This window comes from Coregonus clupeaformis, chromosome 20 (genome assembly GCF_020615455.1).
Source record: "Coregonus clupeaformis isolate EN_2021a chromosome 20, ASM2061545v1, whole genome shotgun sequence".
In the NCBI taxonomy this organism is placed as follows: Eukaryota; Metazoa; Chordata; class Actinopteri; order Salmoniformes; family Salmonidae; genus Coregonus; species Coregonus clupeaformis.
Genome location: NC_059211.1, coordinates 40,633,970 through 40,651,402, shown reverse-complemented (window position 1 = coordinate 40,651,402; position 17,433 = coordinate 40,633,970). Strand labels below are relative to the sequence as shown.

Genomic DNA, 17,433 nt, shown 5'->3' with positions numbered 1-17,433 from the left:
GTCACCCTACTCACAGGCAGGCACATTTTATCACTATCACCATAACCATCACTGTCCCTATCATCATCATGTTGCTATAACACAGAGCTGTATCAGGCTAAACTCTGTTTTTATACAGCACTGTAAAACCTGTTGGCAAAAACAGTCAGTCAGTGTTCAGAGTAACCTCGGAGTTAACTTAAAAATAAATCATAGTTAGGAATCATCCATAAAAACATCCATATTTAAATAATTTGCATCAAAGGACAGATAGTATTCATTATTACATAAAAGGCAACACATCCTCAAGACACTCGATTCTATTTACAGGAAAAATGGCTTTGTAGACTATCTTTTCAGTACTATCCAAGATATGGACATGCCATGTCTGTTGTTTCCATATTGTTCTGTAGGAGAGGCCAGTTTTGCTGCTGTCCAGTGAGGGTCTATAGTTCAGGGCTGGACCTCATCCAGGGCCTCACAGTGGACATCATGCGTAATCCAGTGAGGTGACAGTGACAGACAAAAGCAGGGCAGAGGGTCCTCTGTCCAGAGACACACTGAAGGGCACACAAGAACCCACCATATTTATGCTGAAAATGACAACTAGAGCATTGACATGGAATGACGCTGGAACACCTGACTTTAGAGGGATCAAAGCACCAGAGCTCTGGAAATGTACAGTATCTATCAGGGAAAGGTCAGGTCCTTGCTCGACAGGTTTGTCTCATGTCTCGTCTTGAAGTAGATGGTCATATCTACTGGAGAGAACAACCGTTTTTGTTCTCAGGTGAGAGCTCATGATCGGTGAGTTAGCTGGTGCATACGGTAAGTCCTGTTGTGACACCACCTTCTCCATTGGCTGACTGACATGGAACCATTTAGTAGACATCACTGCCTGAGAAAGACCCCATTGACGTAGTGTGAGATGAGAGAGGAGAGTTGTTTTAAAGCAATGTCTGTGACAACCAATGTCTGTTTCAGACCCCTACACACCTATCACTGTTTCATCATCATGATCCACAAAGATCTAATAACTGAGAACTTCCTTCTTATCTTACAGGAGGAAAATAGCACAATTTCAATACATTCCTGATACTTCAGTGCCACATGCTATGTTTCTGCTACACACTGTACTTAAAACATACTTAGTCTGTTTCATAGGTCTAAGAAGTGAGGATACATTCTCTACATCTTGAGTTATTCAACTTTGTTATTCATCAAAATCCAACTGGTGAACATTTGCACTGTACGCCAGAAGTCCACTCCCCATATCTTCCTTGTCTTGTTGATTTGGCAAACATATTGCACTCCTACAAACACACACACTCTTAGAAAAGAAGGTGCTATCTAGAACCTAAAAGGGTTCTTCGGTTGTCCCCATAGGAGAACCCTTTAAATAACTATTTTTGGTTCCAGGTAGAACGCTTTTGGGTTCCATGTAGAACCCTTTCCATAGAGGGTTTTACATGGAACCCAAAAGGATTCTACCTGGAACCCAAAAGGGTTCTACCTGGAACCAAAAAGGGTTCTCCTATGGGGACAGCTGAAGAACTCTTTTGGAACCCTTTTTTCTAAGAGTGCAGATACACACACGTACAGATGCACACTCAGTACACGACCTGACAGTGTGCTTCAGACTGAGGACCCCTGTCTTTCTGATACCCAGTTTTGCTGTCCATCTTCCTCCTCTTCCTCTCCAAGTCCCGGCCCTAACAGCGGTCATCCTCGTCGGTGTCACTCAGGAGCTCGCAGGCGGCCACAGAGCTGGCCTGACCCAGGCGTTTATGGAAGTGTCCGTTGGGGACCTGCCAGTTGTGTCTGAGCTGGGGGGCAGAGCTGATGGTGTTGGCCCGGCCCAGACTAGTTGCAATAGCCGCCTCGAAGGTCAGAGTCTCATCAAGGCCTGAGGAGTCTGGGCTGTGTAACTCCTCATGCAGGGGCAAGTACGGCTCCGAGATGTACCGGTGAGGTGAGGGGTGCGGGTGACTGACCCCTAACCCTGGGCCACCCACGCCTATTACCACCCCCACCCCCGCTCCTGACACTGGGGTTGGCCTCTCCCCCTCCTCCCTCAACGAGGACTCCTCCGTCTCTCCGGGGGCCTCCTGGGTCCGGGCTCTGCCCTCGCTGACAGCAGGGGGGGAGAGGTGGGCTCGGCACACCAGGGGGGAGTAGGAGATGTGAGGGCGTGGCCGCAATGGCGTCTGGGGGAGCTGGCGCCGGCCGCGGGGGGTGCTGGACAGGCCTGGGCTGCCTGAAGTGTCCCCCTGCAGAGAGAAGAGACCTCACACATAAACCAAGCTTCAATGGTAGTAGGGACAGTGTTTGACAGGTAAAGCCAGGATTTGAATAATAATAGGCTCAGGGCCGTTGAGAGAACACCCACCTGTCTGTGGTGGACATGTGTGCGTCCCTCGCTGGGGGAACGGGACTGCTTGCGTTCCTGTGACGGGTCCTGGCTCCGCTCCTCAGAGTTGCAGCGGGACACGTCAGGAGACAGCAGGTGGCGTCTCTCTTTGGAGCGCCCCCGCTCATGATCCACTGGTTCCCTGAGGTTGCACCTGATTCCTGAGAGGCAGGGGGAGAGAGGGGAGCTATGAAGAGGAACAAAGTATAGTAAATACAGCCTTCATCAGAGGGCATCTGAAACTGAGAACTTCCACTGTTCTTCAATGGAGCTATGAAAGGGGAAAGGATCAGTGAATGGACCCCAAGCAGAGGCATAGTGGAGACACGTAAACTCAGTGGCTGACTGTTACTGTGTGTAAAATACCTCTGATGCTCCTCTGTCGTGGTCTGTTCAGACGGTCAGGACTGACCCTCTTCAGAGAGTACTCCTCCTGCCACAGCCCATTCACACACTGATCACCAATAGTGGAGAAGGAGCGCTTCATCGATTTGCTGCTGTCTGTCCCCACCTACACACAAACAGATAAACACATACACACATACAGTAGACACACACACACACATATACATATACAGACATATACACACATATACATTTGGTTGAGAGAATGTGGGAGGGTAGATAGTGTGTGGAGTTCTAATCTGAGTTCTGAGCAGAAGACTTTCTCTCATCCACCACACACATTCCATGTTTAATACATGCTTTTTATATAGCACTTTTCAAGGACCCAAAAGCCACTTCCAAGCCATATTAACTTGGACAAAAAAGACAACATTTTGGGAAACCTGGCACACTGACATTTTTGCCACGCAAGGCTTTAATATAAACCATCAAAGTATGCCATCCACACTGTCAACAACCATGAAGGTAGCAGCTGAAATCAGATGTATATACTGTAGCAACCTAGTTAACACCCAATCCTCCTCCACTTCATGGCTGATTGCCGTATCTATGTGCCTGCACTGCTCCAGTGTTCAGTCCCTCTGAAGCCCCCACAGAGGCTGTCTGCCTGGGTCCTGTTCTCTCTGAGGCCCCATGGGTAGAGGAGGGGAGGTGAGGGGCTGTAACAGGTACCTGTGTGTCTACAGCCAGCCGAGGCATAGAGGAGGCTCGGATAGAGACTGCTCGCCCGGGCACCCTGAGTGGGGCATCCTGCCTGTTAGTGGGGCAAAGGTTGCGGTTAAACTCTTTGCGCTCCGGAACCTATATAGTCAGAGAAAGAAGGAGGGGAGAGAAACACAGCAGAGTTCTAATGTGTGAAAACAGAGTTTGCAGCAATGACGTCAGAGGACCAGCAGAGGACTACTGTACCAACACGTCACAAGCAGATGTAGTATGCTGACTGACATTTTGTACAGTATCGCTATCGAATAGCCGTACACCCTCTTTACTCAGATTAAAAGCACCAGCTGAGCACAACGACAGCCAAAGCACTGTGTGTTGGCGGTGTAATGTATGAATTTTTCATTATTCATTGTGAACCTGTGTGAGTGGTGCCTGTCTGGAGTGCTCAGAAGTACTGTGAGTACCACTGTCAACTAGGGGCTGACAACCAGGCGGGCAGGGCAGAGAGGAGGGGCTGAGGGGAGGAAGTGAGCGGTGTCTACATGCGCAACAAGGGCTTAAAGCTTAAGATGGAGCTTGATTAACTGAAAGTCATGAAGCGGAGGCAAGAACCAGTCACAGGCATGCAGGCATAGGAAACCAAAACGCCCCACTCTTCACTAAAGAGCTGAGAAGAGCTGAGAAACCATAACCAGGAAATATGAGCAGTATCCTCCAACAGAACTCTGTACAGCTGCTCAAAGAAAAGAGAGATGGGTGGGAGTTCCATATGGCATATAGCTCTGTTTGATGACAAAGGTGCCAAATACCAACACAGCACAGTTAAACCACAAAACCATGAGAGCAGTGCTGACATCAAACCACCAGAGACAAGCCGCCGTCTCCGTCTCTGTTCCATTCACACACTTACAGAAAGTCACACACTTTCGTGTGGTCAGAGTCACACTCCCCACAGTGCCAAAACTCAGCAGAGTCACGACAATCTTGCAAAATAAGCATAATACGCATGGTTCATCAAAGCCTATGGCGGAGAAATTATGATACCATTCAAAGAAATGGGTGAGTAGTGATAAATGCCTTAAACAAGGGACACTGTGTGGAGTGGACAGCATGGTGAGACATTGCCATGGTGAAGTTAAGAATGACACAGAAGGGGGCCAGACAGCCGTATCAGCTACTGCAATCCAGCTCTGCTAGATAGAACTGGCTTTGACTGTGTAGAGTTAACAAGAGTAGGTGTGTGTTTGAATGGCTTTGAGTGTAAGGTAAGAGTGTGCATGACTCACAGATGAGTGAGGGACCAATCTGTTCTGGGTCTAATAGCTATGATGACAGTCTGATCAACAGCAGTGCTTTTTAAAATGTTGTTTCAGACAAGAGTTTGATGATGAAGCAGAATATACTGCCACCATACATCAAATCTCTCAACACAAATCACAAATCAACACCCTCCCACGACCACCCCCCACCCCACCCCAATAATCAACTAGCGTCAGAATACTGAATATTGATTGGGCCGGGGCCTCTTGGGTAACTTGTTCATTTGTGGACAGAGACAACTAATTGGCTGGACAGTGACACCGAGATGGATGGGGGAGTGGATGAGTCAGAGTGAGTCCAGTCAGACGCTGCCTCTGCTGGGAGAGACAGCCTCAACCCCCCCCCCACCCCCCCCTCCCCTCTCCATCTCTCTGGATCACAAGCACAGCCTACCAGACCATAACCCTTCTCACCCCATCATATCTCACTGGAGGTTTACCCATCAAAAGTCTACTAATGCATTATGTTTGTAATAATGACACAATCATTTCCACATTAAGTGTGTAACACAGTAATACATACATATAACATACAGTGTGATATAATGTATTGTACTGCTTAGTTGAGGGAGCTTGCAAGTAAGCATTTCACTGCACCGTTTATACCTGCTGTAAACTGTGTACATGATGAATAAACTTTGATTTGAGTGTGTTTCTGGGGGTGTTACAATACTTGAGACCCAGTCCTTACCAGTGTGTGGAGCTGGTGGTGGAGTTGGTGGTGGTGGTGATAGTGGTGGTAGTCCTCCTCCTTGTCCTCTAGGTCCTGGGACATGGGCTGCATGAACATCTCCTGAGGGGATATGGGACTCAAGGCCACAAAACCTCCTCTGGTCCTGATGGAACAGATAAGAAGACAGACAGACACTCAGAATGGCATGCCTATCTAGGATGAACACACATATGTTAACTACATCTACAGGCACACACACACACACACACAGGATCAGGGACTTCAGGAGTAGGGCTGTGGCGGTCATGACATTTTGTCAGCCTGTTATTGTCATGCAGCCGGTTATTGTGGCTCAGTTGGTAAAGCGTGGCACTTGCAACGCCAAGGTTGTGGGTTCGATTCCCACGGGGGACCAGTACGAAATAAAATTATGAAAATGTATGCACTCACTTCTGTAAATCTGCTAAATGACGTGAACGTAAAAATACTATTGGTCTCACGTTAATTAACGTAAACATTTTTAGCATCTCCAGCCCTCCACGCATATGAGCTGCATTCAAGCCGCTGATGCGCGCCTTTGGAACATCTACATTTAAAAAAGTATAATAAATCAATCAATATAATATACACCATCACAATAAATCCATTATTTATGTTAGTCAGGTCTAAAGAAACATTATGATATGAAGAAAATGTATTTCAGAAGAACAGAATATGAGTTGGCCTACTGTATGTTATCTGGCTATGCCCCATGCCATAGGCTGTAGGCTTGTTCATTTAGCTGATAAGATATGCTTATAAGTCCTGTGCCATTATTTTATATTATATGATTTTATAGTAAGAAGAATATAATTGAACTAGCTGAATAAAATAGAAAGTGTAAAAGTGATCATTTGAAACAGGTCCTATACTCTAGATTTAGAGTTATTTGGCAACTTTAGTTGTGAATGATACAAACCTTAGAATGTCTTAGAAATCAAAACATATATGGGCTTAATATGAGCAGATGAGAAATAAATATAAGAACACTTATTTCACTCCAAGCATCAACCACTGTTTGAGGAGCATGCTCTCACTGCCCGACAGGTGATATTCCGCCTAAACTCTGTATGCCATGTGCTCTCCAACCCCGTTCCTGCAGCTACCCAGTGCTTAATTTAGGAAACCAAGCGAATGAAATCTGTTCGGGAACATCGATAGTTACATGTTTACGCAACAAAACATATTTCACTAAACTGTTGACAGCCCCTCTGCACGCTTGAGAAAGGAATAAAGGAGAGAGAGGAGGAGATGGAAACGCATGGTGGTGAGATATTCTGCATAGCTAAAAGGTAATGTGCCACCCAATTCATTATAAAGATACAAAAAAATCCCTATTACTTGGCCATTCAAAATCAAAAACATTCACTATAATTGTAGGCTACCTGTAAGCTGCCCTGCACAATCAATGAACCAACAGCATCGCCTAAGGCTCTCTACCAGAATCATGGATAGACATTTTGGAGCGTAGCATAAGGTAACCAGTCCATCCAGTATGCGTAATAATACAGTCCACCACACTCAAAGGCAATTACTCTAATTTGTTTAATTTTAGAGTATAGGCTATACCAGACATCTTAAATCAGTTTTGTTTTATGTTTTTCTGCCATGGGTAATATGCGGTAGGCTATGTATTGTATAACAGCACAATCGTCATTTTAAATCTTTTTTTTAATAAAAAATTTTAGGCTTGGGCTCATAAGCCTATGCATATGCATAAGTTCTAATATGTGTATGTGTGTTTTGAATTAATCATCACCTTAGAAAGCGCTGTCCATTTCATTGTATTAGGCTTTGAAATAACATCCACAACTACCATGTTTTACACTCAGTTTCAACCTGCTGTTGAACTTCTGTCTTCAAATTGATCATCACAGTGAGGTCAGTTTTAAAAGCACTGTACTGTTCTGATGATAAGCGTTTGTTGTGATTTTCGATCGCATTTGCATTGATGTCAGAGTGGTTAGAGGGACAATAGAGCCCTGAGTACCAGGCCATTAGGACCTGATGGTCGTCAGCAAGTTGGGTACTACCAAAGCATGTCCTGAGTGCATAAGAGGAGATTACTATAACTCAACGATCACGTGGAATTTTACTGCGGTCATGACTCACGACTGCCAGTGTGGCGGTAATACGGTCACCGCAACAGCCCTATTCATTAGTAAAATAACATATTTACAGGGCAGATCCAGCGCTGTGGGGCAGGAAGGGGAGGGCTTTGACACTGCAGAGGATGTCCTGAGGCAGAGAGGATGCGTCCATACGCTGGAACATGGGAGCGTGTTTCTATAGAGGGTGAGGATGAAACAGGTACAGTATGAGAGTATGCAAACTACTGTTAAGAGGAGATGATTTCCTAACTATACTGTACATAGAGGTATATACCTGCTCCTCCAGCTGTTGCCTGAGCTTCTTGGCTTTGCTCTGCTTGTAGTAGTCCATGATCATCATGGCTGCGTAGATCTTCCCAATGGTCATATGACTGGCTGGAAGACCAATGGCATAATGTCACTCATTTGGAATTCTTTGAAAAGCATAACTCCTAGAGTAAATAGTTCAATAACATTGACTAATGCCAGTGGTACCATAAATTCTGACTGTCACCTTTGTGGATGGGAACGAGCAGGTCCAGAGTCTTCTGAGAAAGGTGTGACCAAATGACACTGATCTCCTTCTGTAGATCTGAATCCATCTGACCTCGGTCCTCCCCTCCTGGAACCACCACAACAACATCAGATCAAGCATGCAGCTTATGGAGGCAATTGATCAACAGTGTGTGGAGAAAGTAGAGAAAAACAACAAGGTTATACTAAGTATATAGCACGTTAGCTAGCGCCTGACCTCTGGCTATCTTGACCTCCAGGGCGGTTCGGATCAGGGCCATGAGGGTGGAGGTGAAGTGAACCGACATCTCTTCATCCACAGGCATGTTCATCAGCACCAGCCTCTGAGGGTGTCCATGGAAGGGACAGAGTGGGAAGCAGGAAATATATCTCACCAAACAGGAGACAACATGTTGCCAATGGGAGGAGCTAGCCATTTACAGTCTTAATGTAATACTCAAGTCTCTACTTGATAATATGTTTTTACTGTTTAAGCTAAACGTACAATATAAGGATAAAAACACATGTGATAACACAATTCTCTAATAAGAATGACATAGTAAGAACAGCCAAGAGACTCACAACACAGCATGCACAAAGAGGGTAGGTTCATCTCTGCCATTGCACATGCACACATATCACAAAATAAATGACAGGGAAATTATATGTGAAAAAAAGCAACAGAGTGCATGGGCAGAAGGCACATGCATATACTTATAGGAAGTAATCAAGAAACACTGATTGAAGAAGATTGTATGACATTCTGACACTGTAGAGTGTGGCTCTATGAAATACACTACCGTTCAAAAGTTTGGGGTCACTTAGAAATGTCCTTGTTTTCGAAAGAAAAGCATTTATTTTCCCATGAAAATAACATCAAATTGATCAGAAATACAGTGTAGACATTGTTAATGTTGTAAATGGATATTGTAGCTGGAAACGGCTGATTTATAATGGAATATCTACATAGGCGTACAGAGGCCCATTATCAGCAACCATCAGTCCTGTGTTCCAATGGTATGTTGTGTTTGCTAATCCAAGTTTAGCATTTTAAAAGACTAATTGATCATTAGAAAACCCTTTTGCAATTATGTTAGCACAGCTGAAAAATGTTGTGCTGATTAAAGAAGCAATACAACTGGCCTTCTTGAGACTAGTTGAGTATCTGGAGCATAAGCAATTGTGGGTTCGATTACAGGCTCAAAATGTCCAGAAACAAATAACTTTCTTCTGAAACTCGTCAGCCTATTCTTATTCTGAGAAATGAAGGCTATTCCATGCGAGAAATTGCCAAGAAACTGAAGATCTCGTACAACGCTGTGTACTACTCCCTTCACAGAACAGCGCAAACTGGCTCTAACCAGAATAGAAAGAGGAGTGGGAGGCCCCGGTGCACAACTGAGCAAGAGAACAAATACATTAGAGTGTCTAGTTTGAGAAACAGACGCCTCACAGGTCCTCAACTGGCAGCTTCCTTAAATAGTACCCGCAAAACACCAGTCTCAACGTCAACAGTGAAGAGGCGACTCCGGGATGCTGACCTTCTAGGCAGAGTTGCAAAGAAAAAGCCATATCTCAGACTGGCCAATAAAAATAAAAGATTAAGATGGGCAGTCTGAGATATGGCTTTTTCTTTGCAACTCTGCCTAGAAGGTCAGCATCCCGGAGTCGCCTCTTCACTGTTGACGTTGAGACTGGTGTTTTGCGGGTACTATTTAATGAAGCTGCCAGTTGAGGACCTGTGAGGCGTCTGTGAAGAGAGTAGTACACAGCGTTGTACGAGATCTTCAGTTTCTTGGCAATTTCTCGCATGGAATAGCCTTCATTTCTCAGAACAAGAATAGGCTGACGAGTTTCAGAAGAAAGTTATTTGTTTCTGGCCATTTTTAGCCTGTAATCGAACCCACAATTGCTGATGCTCCAGATACTCAACTAGTCTCAAGAAGGCCAGTTGTATTGCTTCTTTAATCAGCACAACATTTTTCAGCTGTGCTAACATAATTGCAAAAGGGTTTTCTAATGATCAATTAGCATTTTAAAATGATAAACTTGGATTAGCAAACACAACGTGCCATTGGAACACAGGACTGATGGTTGCTGATAATGGGCCTCTGTACACCTCTGTAGATATTCCATAAAAAATCAGCCGTTTCCAGCTACAATAGCCATTTACAACATTAACAATGTCTACGCTGTATTTCTGAAAACAAGGACATTTCTAAGTGACCCCAAACTTTTGAACGGTAGTGTACATGTCAGGTTTTTGTACCCGTTTCAAAACTGTAAAAGCCATTTACTGCACAAACAGCTCTTAACACACAAACCATCAATAAATTACTCAGTCAGTTCTCTGCCAAGATGCAAACCAATACAAAAAAGAAAACACCAAAGCACAATGCTTATTTATTTTTACTGTACGTATTATAATCCGCCAATCAAAAAACACCATTGCAGATTCTCTTACAGTTGAACAAGCGACACATTACGATACGATAGACAACAGCAATTTCCCACACTTCATTTGGAATTGGGATGATCCAGTATATGACACAGAGAGCAAGGTTTTAGTTTGCCGTGTCCATTGACCTAACATAGAAACTTTGCCTGTCTGTCTTTGGTCTACCTTATAAGCCACTTTGGATGGACATTTCTTGCCGAGGCCTAGAGGTGGCGACATGAGGGTCAGCATTTCATACATGTCAGTGTAATGAATACGCCCGCTGGGGAGGCAGGGAGCAAGGCAGATGACGAGGAGGAAGAGGAGGAGGAAGGGCAGGGAAGGCATTCCCAAGGAATGGAGGAAGAAAGGAATATGTAAAAGGGAAAAGGGAAGAGATATCAGAAAGAGGGTTATTCAATGGCATTACACAGAAAGGAAAAAAGGATAAGATCAGGTTGTGGTCTTTCTATGCAGACCTGGCATAGAAAAGAGGGAGAGGAAGAAATCTAACATGACCAAAGGAATGACAGTAGGGTCCTCTGTGGATCTGGCAGATACTTACATCACATCCTGAACCTGTACTGCTGACAGTTGTCAGGGAGGGACTTACAGTAGGCCATGAAGTCCCCACCATAACCCTTCTCATCCTTCTAGAACCAGTCAGCTAACCCAGAGGTACCAGATCCAACCAGGCACAGAGAGCCAGGGTATCACAGCAAACTGCTTTTGTGTAGTTGTTAATGTTACACTACATGTTCCAATAGTTCATTGCTCTGCATCTACAGAATGAAGTGCATAATGAAATGTTCTGTATGCTAGAGGATGACCCGTCTCTTTGTATCCTGAAGCGATAGCCCAGTCATTCTTTGGCCTGGAGCAGAGCCAGAACTGGCCCCCTCCAGCAATGCAAGCAGGCCATAGAGTGGTAGTAGTAACTGGTAGAGAGGAATGGAGGGGGGGCAGAGCAAGGATCCCAATGGAGGAGGGGTTTGAGGGAGCAAGGGATAGTGGGGTAGTGGTGGGGGAGCCAAACCTTGCAGGCCACCATGTAGGGGCAGTTCTTTCCAAAGCCCAGGGGAGGTGAAATAGTGCGTACTACTTTGTACATCTCCTTATAGTGAATCCTTCCACTGGAAAGAACATACATTTATGTAGTTAACAATGAACATAGAGATTCAGCTATGCTGGAGTTTACCAGAGCCGAAGTGCCAGCATTGTCCTAAGATAAATAACCTGGAAAGCAAAGCATCAGGACACAATGGACAGCAATTAGCCAAATATGCAATACTATTCATATCATGAGATGTTTTGGACATTAGGGCTATATGGTGGTCTTTGTAAGTAGGTGGGAGTAACATTAGAATAACTGTAAAATATAAAATAATTCACACATGTGCTGCTACTTTGTATGTGTTAGTGTTGTTGTTGGGCCTGTGACTTACCAAGCAGCTCGGTCATATTCACCCCAGATACGAACAAATTCATCCAGGTGGTGAGGCCCCAATATCGAGGAATCCCGGGTGAGGTACTCAAAGTTGTCCATGATTACAGCCACAAACAGATTCAGCATCTGAACAATGATTAGAGGAGGTCATAGACAAGGAACTACAGAAGGTGTGTATGAAAGTGAAATATGTATGTATGTACAGTGAGGGAAAAAAGTATTTGATCCCCTGCTGATTTTGTACGTTTGCTCACTGACAAAGAAATGATCAGTCTATAATTTTAATGGTAGGTTTATTTGAACAGTGAGAGACAGAATAACAACAAAATAATCCAGAAAAACGCATGTCAAAAATGTTATAAATTGATTTGCATTTTAATGAGGGAAATAAGTATTTGACCCCCTCTCAATCTGAAAGATTTCTGGCTCCCAGGTGTCTTTTATACAGGTAACGAGCTGAGATTAGGAGCACACTCTTAAAGGGAGTGCTCCTAATCTCAGTTTGTTACCTGTATAAAAGACACCTGTCCACAGAAGCAATCAATCAATCAGATTCCAAACTCTCCACCATGGCCAAGACCAAAAAGCTCCCCAAGGATGTCAGGGACAAGATTGTAGACCTACACAAGGCTAGAATGGGCTACAAGACCATCACCAAGCAGCTTGGTGAGAAGGTGACAACAGTTGGTGCGATTATTCGCAAATGGAAGAAACACAAAATAACTGTCAATCTCCCTCGGCCTGGGGCTCCATGCAAGATCTCACCTCGTGGAGTTGCAATGATCATGACAACGGTGAGGAATCAGCCCAGAACTACACGGGAGGATCTTGTCAATGATCTCAAGGCAGCTGGGACCATAGTCACCAAGAAAACAATTGGTAACACACTATGCCGTGAAGGACTGAAATCCTGCAGCGCCCGCAAGGTCCCCCTGCTCAAGAAAGCACATATACAGGGCCGTCTGAAGTTTGCCAATGAACATCTGAATGATTCAGATTAGAACTGGGTGAAAGTGTTGGAGCTCTTTGGCATCAACTCAACTCGCCGTGTTTGGAGGAGGAGGAATGCTGTCTATGACCCCAAGAACACCATCACCACCGTCAAACATGGAGGTGGAAACATTATGCTTTGGGGGTGTTTTTCTGCTAAAGGGACAGGACAACTTCACCTCATCAAAGGGACGATGGACGGGGCCATGTACCGTCAAATCTTGGGTGAGAACCTCCTTCCCTCAGCCAGGGCATTGAAAATAGGTCATGGATGGGTATTCCAGCATGACAATGACCCAAAACTCACGGCCAAGACAACAAAGGAGTGGCTCAAGAAGAAGCACATTAAGGTCCTGGAGCGGCCTAGCCAGTCTCCAGACCTTAATCCCATAGAAAATCTGTGGAGGGAGCTGAAGGTTCGAGTTGCCAAACGTCAGGCTCGAAACCTTAATGACTTGGAGAAGATCTGCAAAGAGGAGTGGGACAAAATCCCTCCTGAGATGTGTGCAAACCTGGTGGCCAACTACAAGAAACGTCTGACCTCTGTGATTGCCAACAAGGGTTTTGCCACCAAGTACTAAGTCATGTTTTGCAGAGGGGTCAAATACTTATTTCCCCTCATTAAAATGCAAATCAATGTATAACATTTTTGACATGCGTTTTTCTGGATTTTGTTGTTGTTATTCTGTCTCTCACTGTTCAAATAAACCTACCATTAAAATTATAGACTGATCATGTCTTTGTCAGTGGGCAAACGTACAAAATCAGCAGGGGATCAAATACTTTTTTCCCTCACTGTAGGTGTCTCCTTCAACTTCTTTCGCTCATTTCTGGTAAGAGTAGGACTCTTAGAGTAGGACAGTAGGACTTTTAGAGTAGGACTCTTAGACTAGGACAGTAGTACTCTTAGAGTAGGACAGTAGGACTCTTCGAGTAGGACAGTAGGACTTTTAAATTAGGACAGTAGGTCATGTAGAGTAGGACAGTAGGTCATTTAGAGTAGGACAGTAGGACTTTTAGAGTAGGACAGTAAGACTCTTAGAGTTAGGACAGTTGGACTTCTAGAGTAGGACAGTATACCTCTTAGAGTAGGACAGTAGGTCATGTAGAGTAGGACAGTTGGACTTCTAGAGTAGGACAGTATGACTCAGAGTAGGACAGTAGGACTCAGAGTAGGACAGTAGGACTCTTAGAGTAGGAGTCTTAGAGTAGGACAGTAAGACTCTTAAAGTAGAACAGTAGGACTCTTAGATTAGAACAGTAGGACTCTTAGAGTAGGACTCTTCGAGTAGGACAGTAAGACTCTTAGAGTTAGGACAGTAAGACTCTTAGAGTTAGGACAGTTGGACTTCTAGAGTAGGACAGTAGACCTCTTAGAGTAGGACAGTAGACCTCTTAGAGTAGGACAGTAGGACTCTTAGAGTAGGACAGTAGGACTCTTAGAGTAGGACTCTTAGAGTAGGACAGTAAGACTCTTAAAGTAGAACAGTAGGACTCTTAGATTAGAACAGTAGGACTCTTAGAGTAGGCCAGTAGGACTCAGAGTAGGACAGTAAGTCTCTTAAAGTAGAACAGTAGGACTCTTAGATTAGAACAGTAGGACTTTTAGAGTAGGACTCTTAGAGTAGGACAGTAGGACTCAGAGTAGGACAGTAGGGCTCTTAGAGTAGGACAGTAGGACTCTTAGAGTAGGACAGTAGGACTCTTAGAGTAGGACAGTAAGACTCTTAAAGTAGAACAGTAGGACTCTTAGATTCGAACAGTAGGACTCTTAGAGTAGGCCAGTAGGACTCAGAGTAGAACAGTAAATCTCTTAATGTAGAACAGTTGGACTTCTAGAGTAGGACAGTAGACCTCTTAGAGTAGGACAGTATGACTCTTAGAGTAGGACAGTAGGACTCAGAGTAGGACAGTATGACTCTTAGAGTTAGGACAGTTGGACTTCTAGAGTAGGACAGTAGACCTCTTAGAGTAGGACAGTATGACTCTTAGAGTAGGACAGTAGGACTCAGAGTAGGACAGTAGGACTCTTAGAGTGGGACAGTAGGACTCTTAGAGTAGGACAGTAGGACTCTTAGAGTAGGACAGTAGGACTCTTAGAGTAGGACTCTTACCAGAAATGAGCTGAAGAAGATGAAGGAGACAAAGTAGAAGTAGGCAAACTCAGTTCCACAGCGCTCCTCATGGTCTGACGTTAGAGCTAAGGGGTCTGGCTCACACTTCTGCCCCCCTAAACACGACAGCATGATCTCCTGCCACGACTCCCCCGTGGCACTCCTGCAGGCAGACAGCAGTGTGTTGTTCAGTGACTGAAAATGAACTCCGGTTAGCCACTGTGTGACACATGAAGGATATCCTACTGTACCTGAATAGCAACATCAGAGCACCAAAGAAGGTCTTGAAGTTGTTGTGTTGGTTGATGTGAGTCTCCTCATCCAGTCTGATGTTTCCAAAAACCTTGAGGAATATTCAAGCACATATCATGAGATATGTCTTGACTCAGTCTTGTATGCAGAACCGACAGATTCACACCATGCAATGACGAACTTAGAAAGTGTCAGAATAGATAAAGGATGTGAGCAACACCTTACCTGCATTCCGATGATTGCATATATGAAAAAGAGCATGGCAATGAGCAGACAGACGTAAGGGAGAGCCTGAAAGAGAAACCCTATGTCATGATACAGTAACAGACGTTACACACACAAACGCACACGCACACGCACACGCACACGCACACGCACACGCACACACACACACCTTCAGTGTTAAGTGTCCCTATTCAGTGCTGTACTGAAATGTGAGTGGAGCTGACCTTAAAGGACTGGACAAAGGTCCAGAGCAGGATGCGGATGGTATAGCCCTGCCTCAACAGCTTGATCAGTCTGGCTGCTCGGAACAGCTTCAGGAAACCCATGTTGAAGGTCTCAATTGACTTAAAGGAGATGAGAGAGTATGTTTACAGCTCATTAGCAGTGCACTGTATAGAAATGGTAACACAATCAGCCATTGATTGATATTCAGTAATGCTTTGTTACCTGCAAGTCTACCACTATTTCTGTGATGCTTCCCAAAACTGTGATGAAGTCAAATATATTCCAAGTGTCTCGAAAGTAGTTCTGGAGAAGAGGGGAAAACATCCATACTTCAGTAAGTAGATGTTAGTAGCATTGCTAACAGGATCAGATCATGATGTCAGGGGCAGTAGGCGTTAACTCGTTCCTCACCAGAAAGCCAAAGGCCATGATCTTGAGGACACACTCCACAGAGAAGAGCACTGTGAAAGCTGTGTTCAGGTGTTTCAGCACAGCCTCGTATGCTGGTGGGGCAGAGTAATACTACCACCACATAGGATATAAAGAGAGACACCATTAAACATAATTGGAATGACACCAAATTACTGGGATGCACAGACAACCCAAAAGAACACAATGAAACCAAACACACACCATCTTGCTCAATCACAATACAACTGTAGATCTATAGCCACAGGTTCATAGCAGATTCCCTCTGATACATAAATAGCGAAACATTAAGCTGAGGCTATAAAAGGAGTAATTCCTCTGAGTTGTACAGGCAGAGTTAATGAGGCCATGTTAAATACTAGCCGGTGGATATAGATCAATATTTAATAGAGGCTGAGTCATCCTCTCCTTCCGTCTGACTGAAGGCCTTTCTTGGAATAAATGAAATGCTCACAGGGACGGGGATGGAAAAACCCCAGACCTAGCTAGAGAACAGCACAGAGCAGAGGGACATGCATCTTACAACCCCAATCAGCTACAGCAACAGGCTCCATAATACCTTCTGCACCACAGAGACTAGACTTCTGCTAGGATTTACAAATGGGATTAGTTCAGTGTATTGTTTGAATGTGATCATTATCCACACCTTCATCATCAGGACAATGGTGTTGAGTGCAATCATGGCCAGCACTGTGTATTCGAAGGAGGGGGAGACCACAAAGTGCCAGAGACGGTACTGGAACGTATGTCTGTTCTGTGGCATGTAGCGGGTTAGGGGTTTGGCACTTATGGCAAAGTCAATGCAAGCCCTCTGTAAGGGAAAACACACAAGAAAGAAAGTTGAAGAACCCTTTGTTGTGCAGGAAATACCCTGGGAATAAGCATGTAGCACCTAGCTCTGGGAAAGTCCTTATACTTTCTCCTTGAAGTAGACACTGCTATATGGACTGCTGGGAACATTCTGGTCAATATTGACTGAGGGATACCTGGTGGGAGAGACTGTGTGAGTCTGGAGGGGAAATCTCACTATTCCTGTATATTTACCAGGCATTTTCCATGAGCCAGTGTGCTCTTCTGTGTAATAACCTGTCAAGACTGACCAAGTTAAGTCTAAAAGCCCAGACAGGGTCATTTTGATGTACATGCTACATTCCACCAGCAAACCACATCAATAACACATACACTGAGCTGGTGTGTTCTAGGTTATCACTGGAAAGTCTACA

The 17,433-nt window shown here is 44.6% G+C and overlaps 1 protein-coding gene across 1 annotated transcript in view; it reads right to left on the bottom strand.

Moving 5' to 3' along the window:
* Positions 1 to 1,497: 1,497 nt before the first annotated feature.
* The window catches only part of LOC121533397 (voltage-dependent R-type calcium channel subunit alpha-1E), a 98,974-nt gene continuing 83,038 nt past the window's right edge, over positions 1,498 to 17,433 (bottom strand). Inside the window, exons 30-47 of the mRNA XM_041839301.1 lie at positions 16,857 to 17,021; positions 16,193 to 16,303; positions 16,004 to 16,084; positions 15,781 to 15,900; positions 15,557 to 15,622; positions 15,331 to 15,422; positions 15,080 to 15,242; positions 11,974 to 12,101; positions 11,565 to 11,661; positions 8,330 to 8,435; positions 8,093 to 8,200; positions 7,874 to 7,974; positions 7,668 to 7,774; positions 5,468 to 5,612; positions 3,467 to 3,595; positions 2,756 to 2,900; positions 2,369 to 2,550; positions 1,498 to 2,249 (exon numbers count right to left, since the gene is read on the bottom strand). Of these exons, the coding sequence (XP_041695235.1) occupies positions 1,692 to 2,249; positions 2,369 to 2,550; positions 2,756 to 2,900; positions 3,467 to 3,595; positions 5,468 to 5,612; positions 7,668 to 7,774; positions 7,874 to 7,974; positions 8,093 to 8,200; positions 8,330 to 8,435; positions 11,565 to 11,661; positions 11,974 to 12,101; positions 15,080 to 15,242; positions 15,331 to 15,422; positions 15,557 to 15,622; positions 15,781 to 15,900; positions 16,004 to 16,084; positions 16,193 to 16,303; positions 16,857 to 17,021 (2,604 nt within the window). The 3' untranslated portion in view covers positions 1,498 to 1,691. The remainder of the gene's footprint in view (positions 2,250 to 2,368; positions 2,551 to 2,755; positions 2,901 to 3,466; positions 3,596 to 5,467; positions 5,613 to 7,667; positions 7,775 to 7,873; positions 7,975 to 8,092; positions 8,201 to 8,329; positions 8,436 to 11,564; positions 11,662 to 11,973; positions 12,102 to 15,079; positions 15,243 to 15,330; positions 15,423 to 15,556; positions 15,623 to 15,780; positions 15,901 to 16,003; positions 16,085 to 16,192; positions 16,304 to 16,856; positions 17,022 to 17,433) is intronic.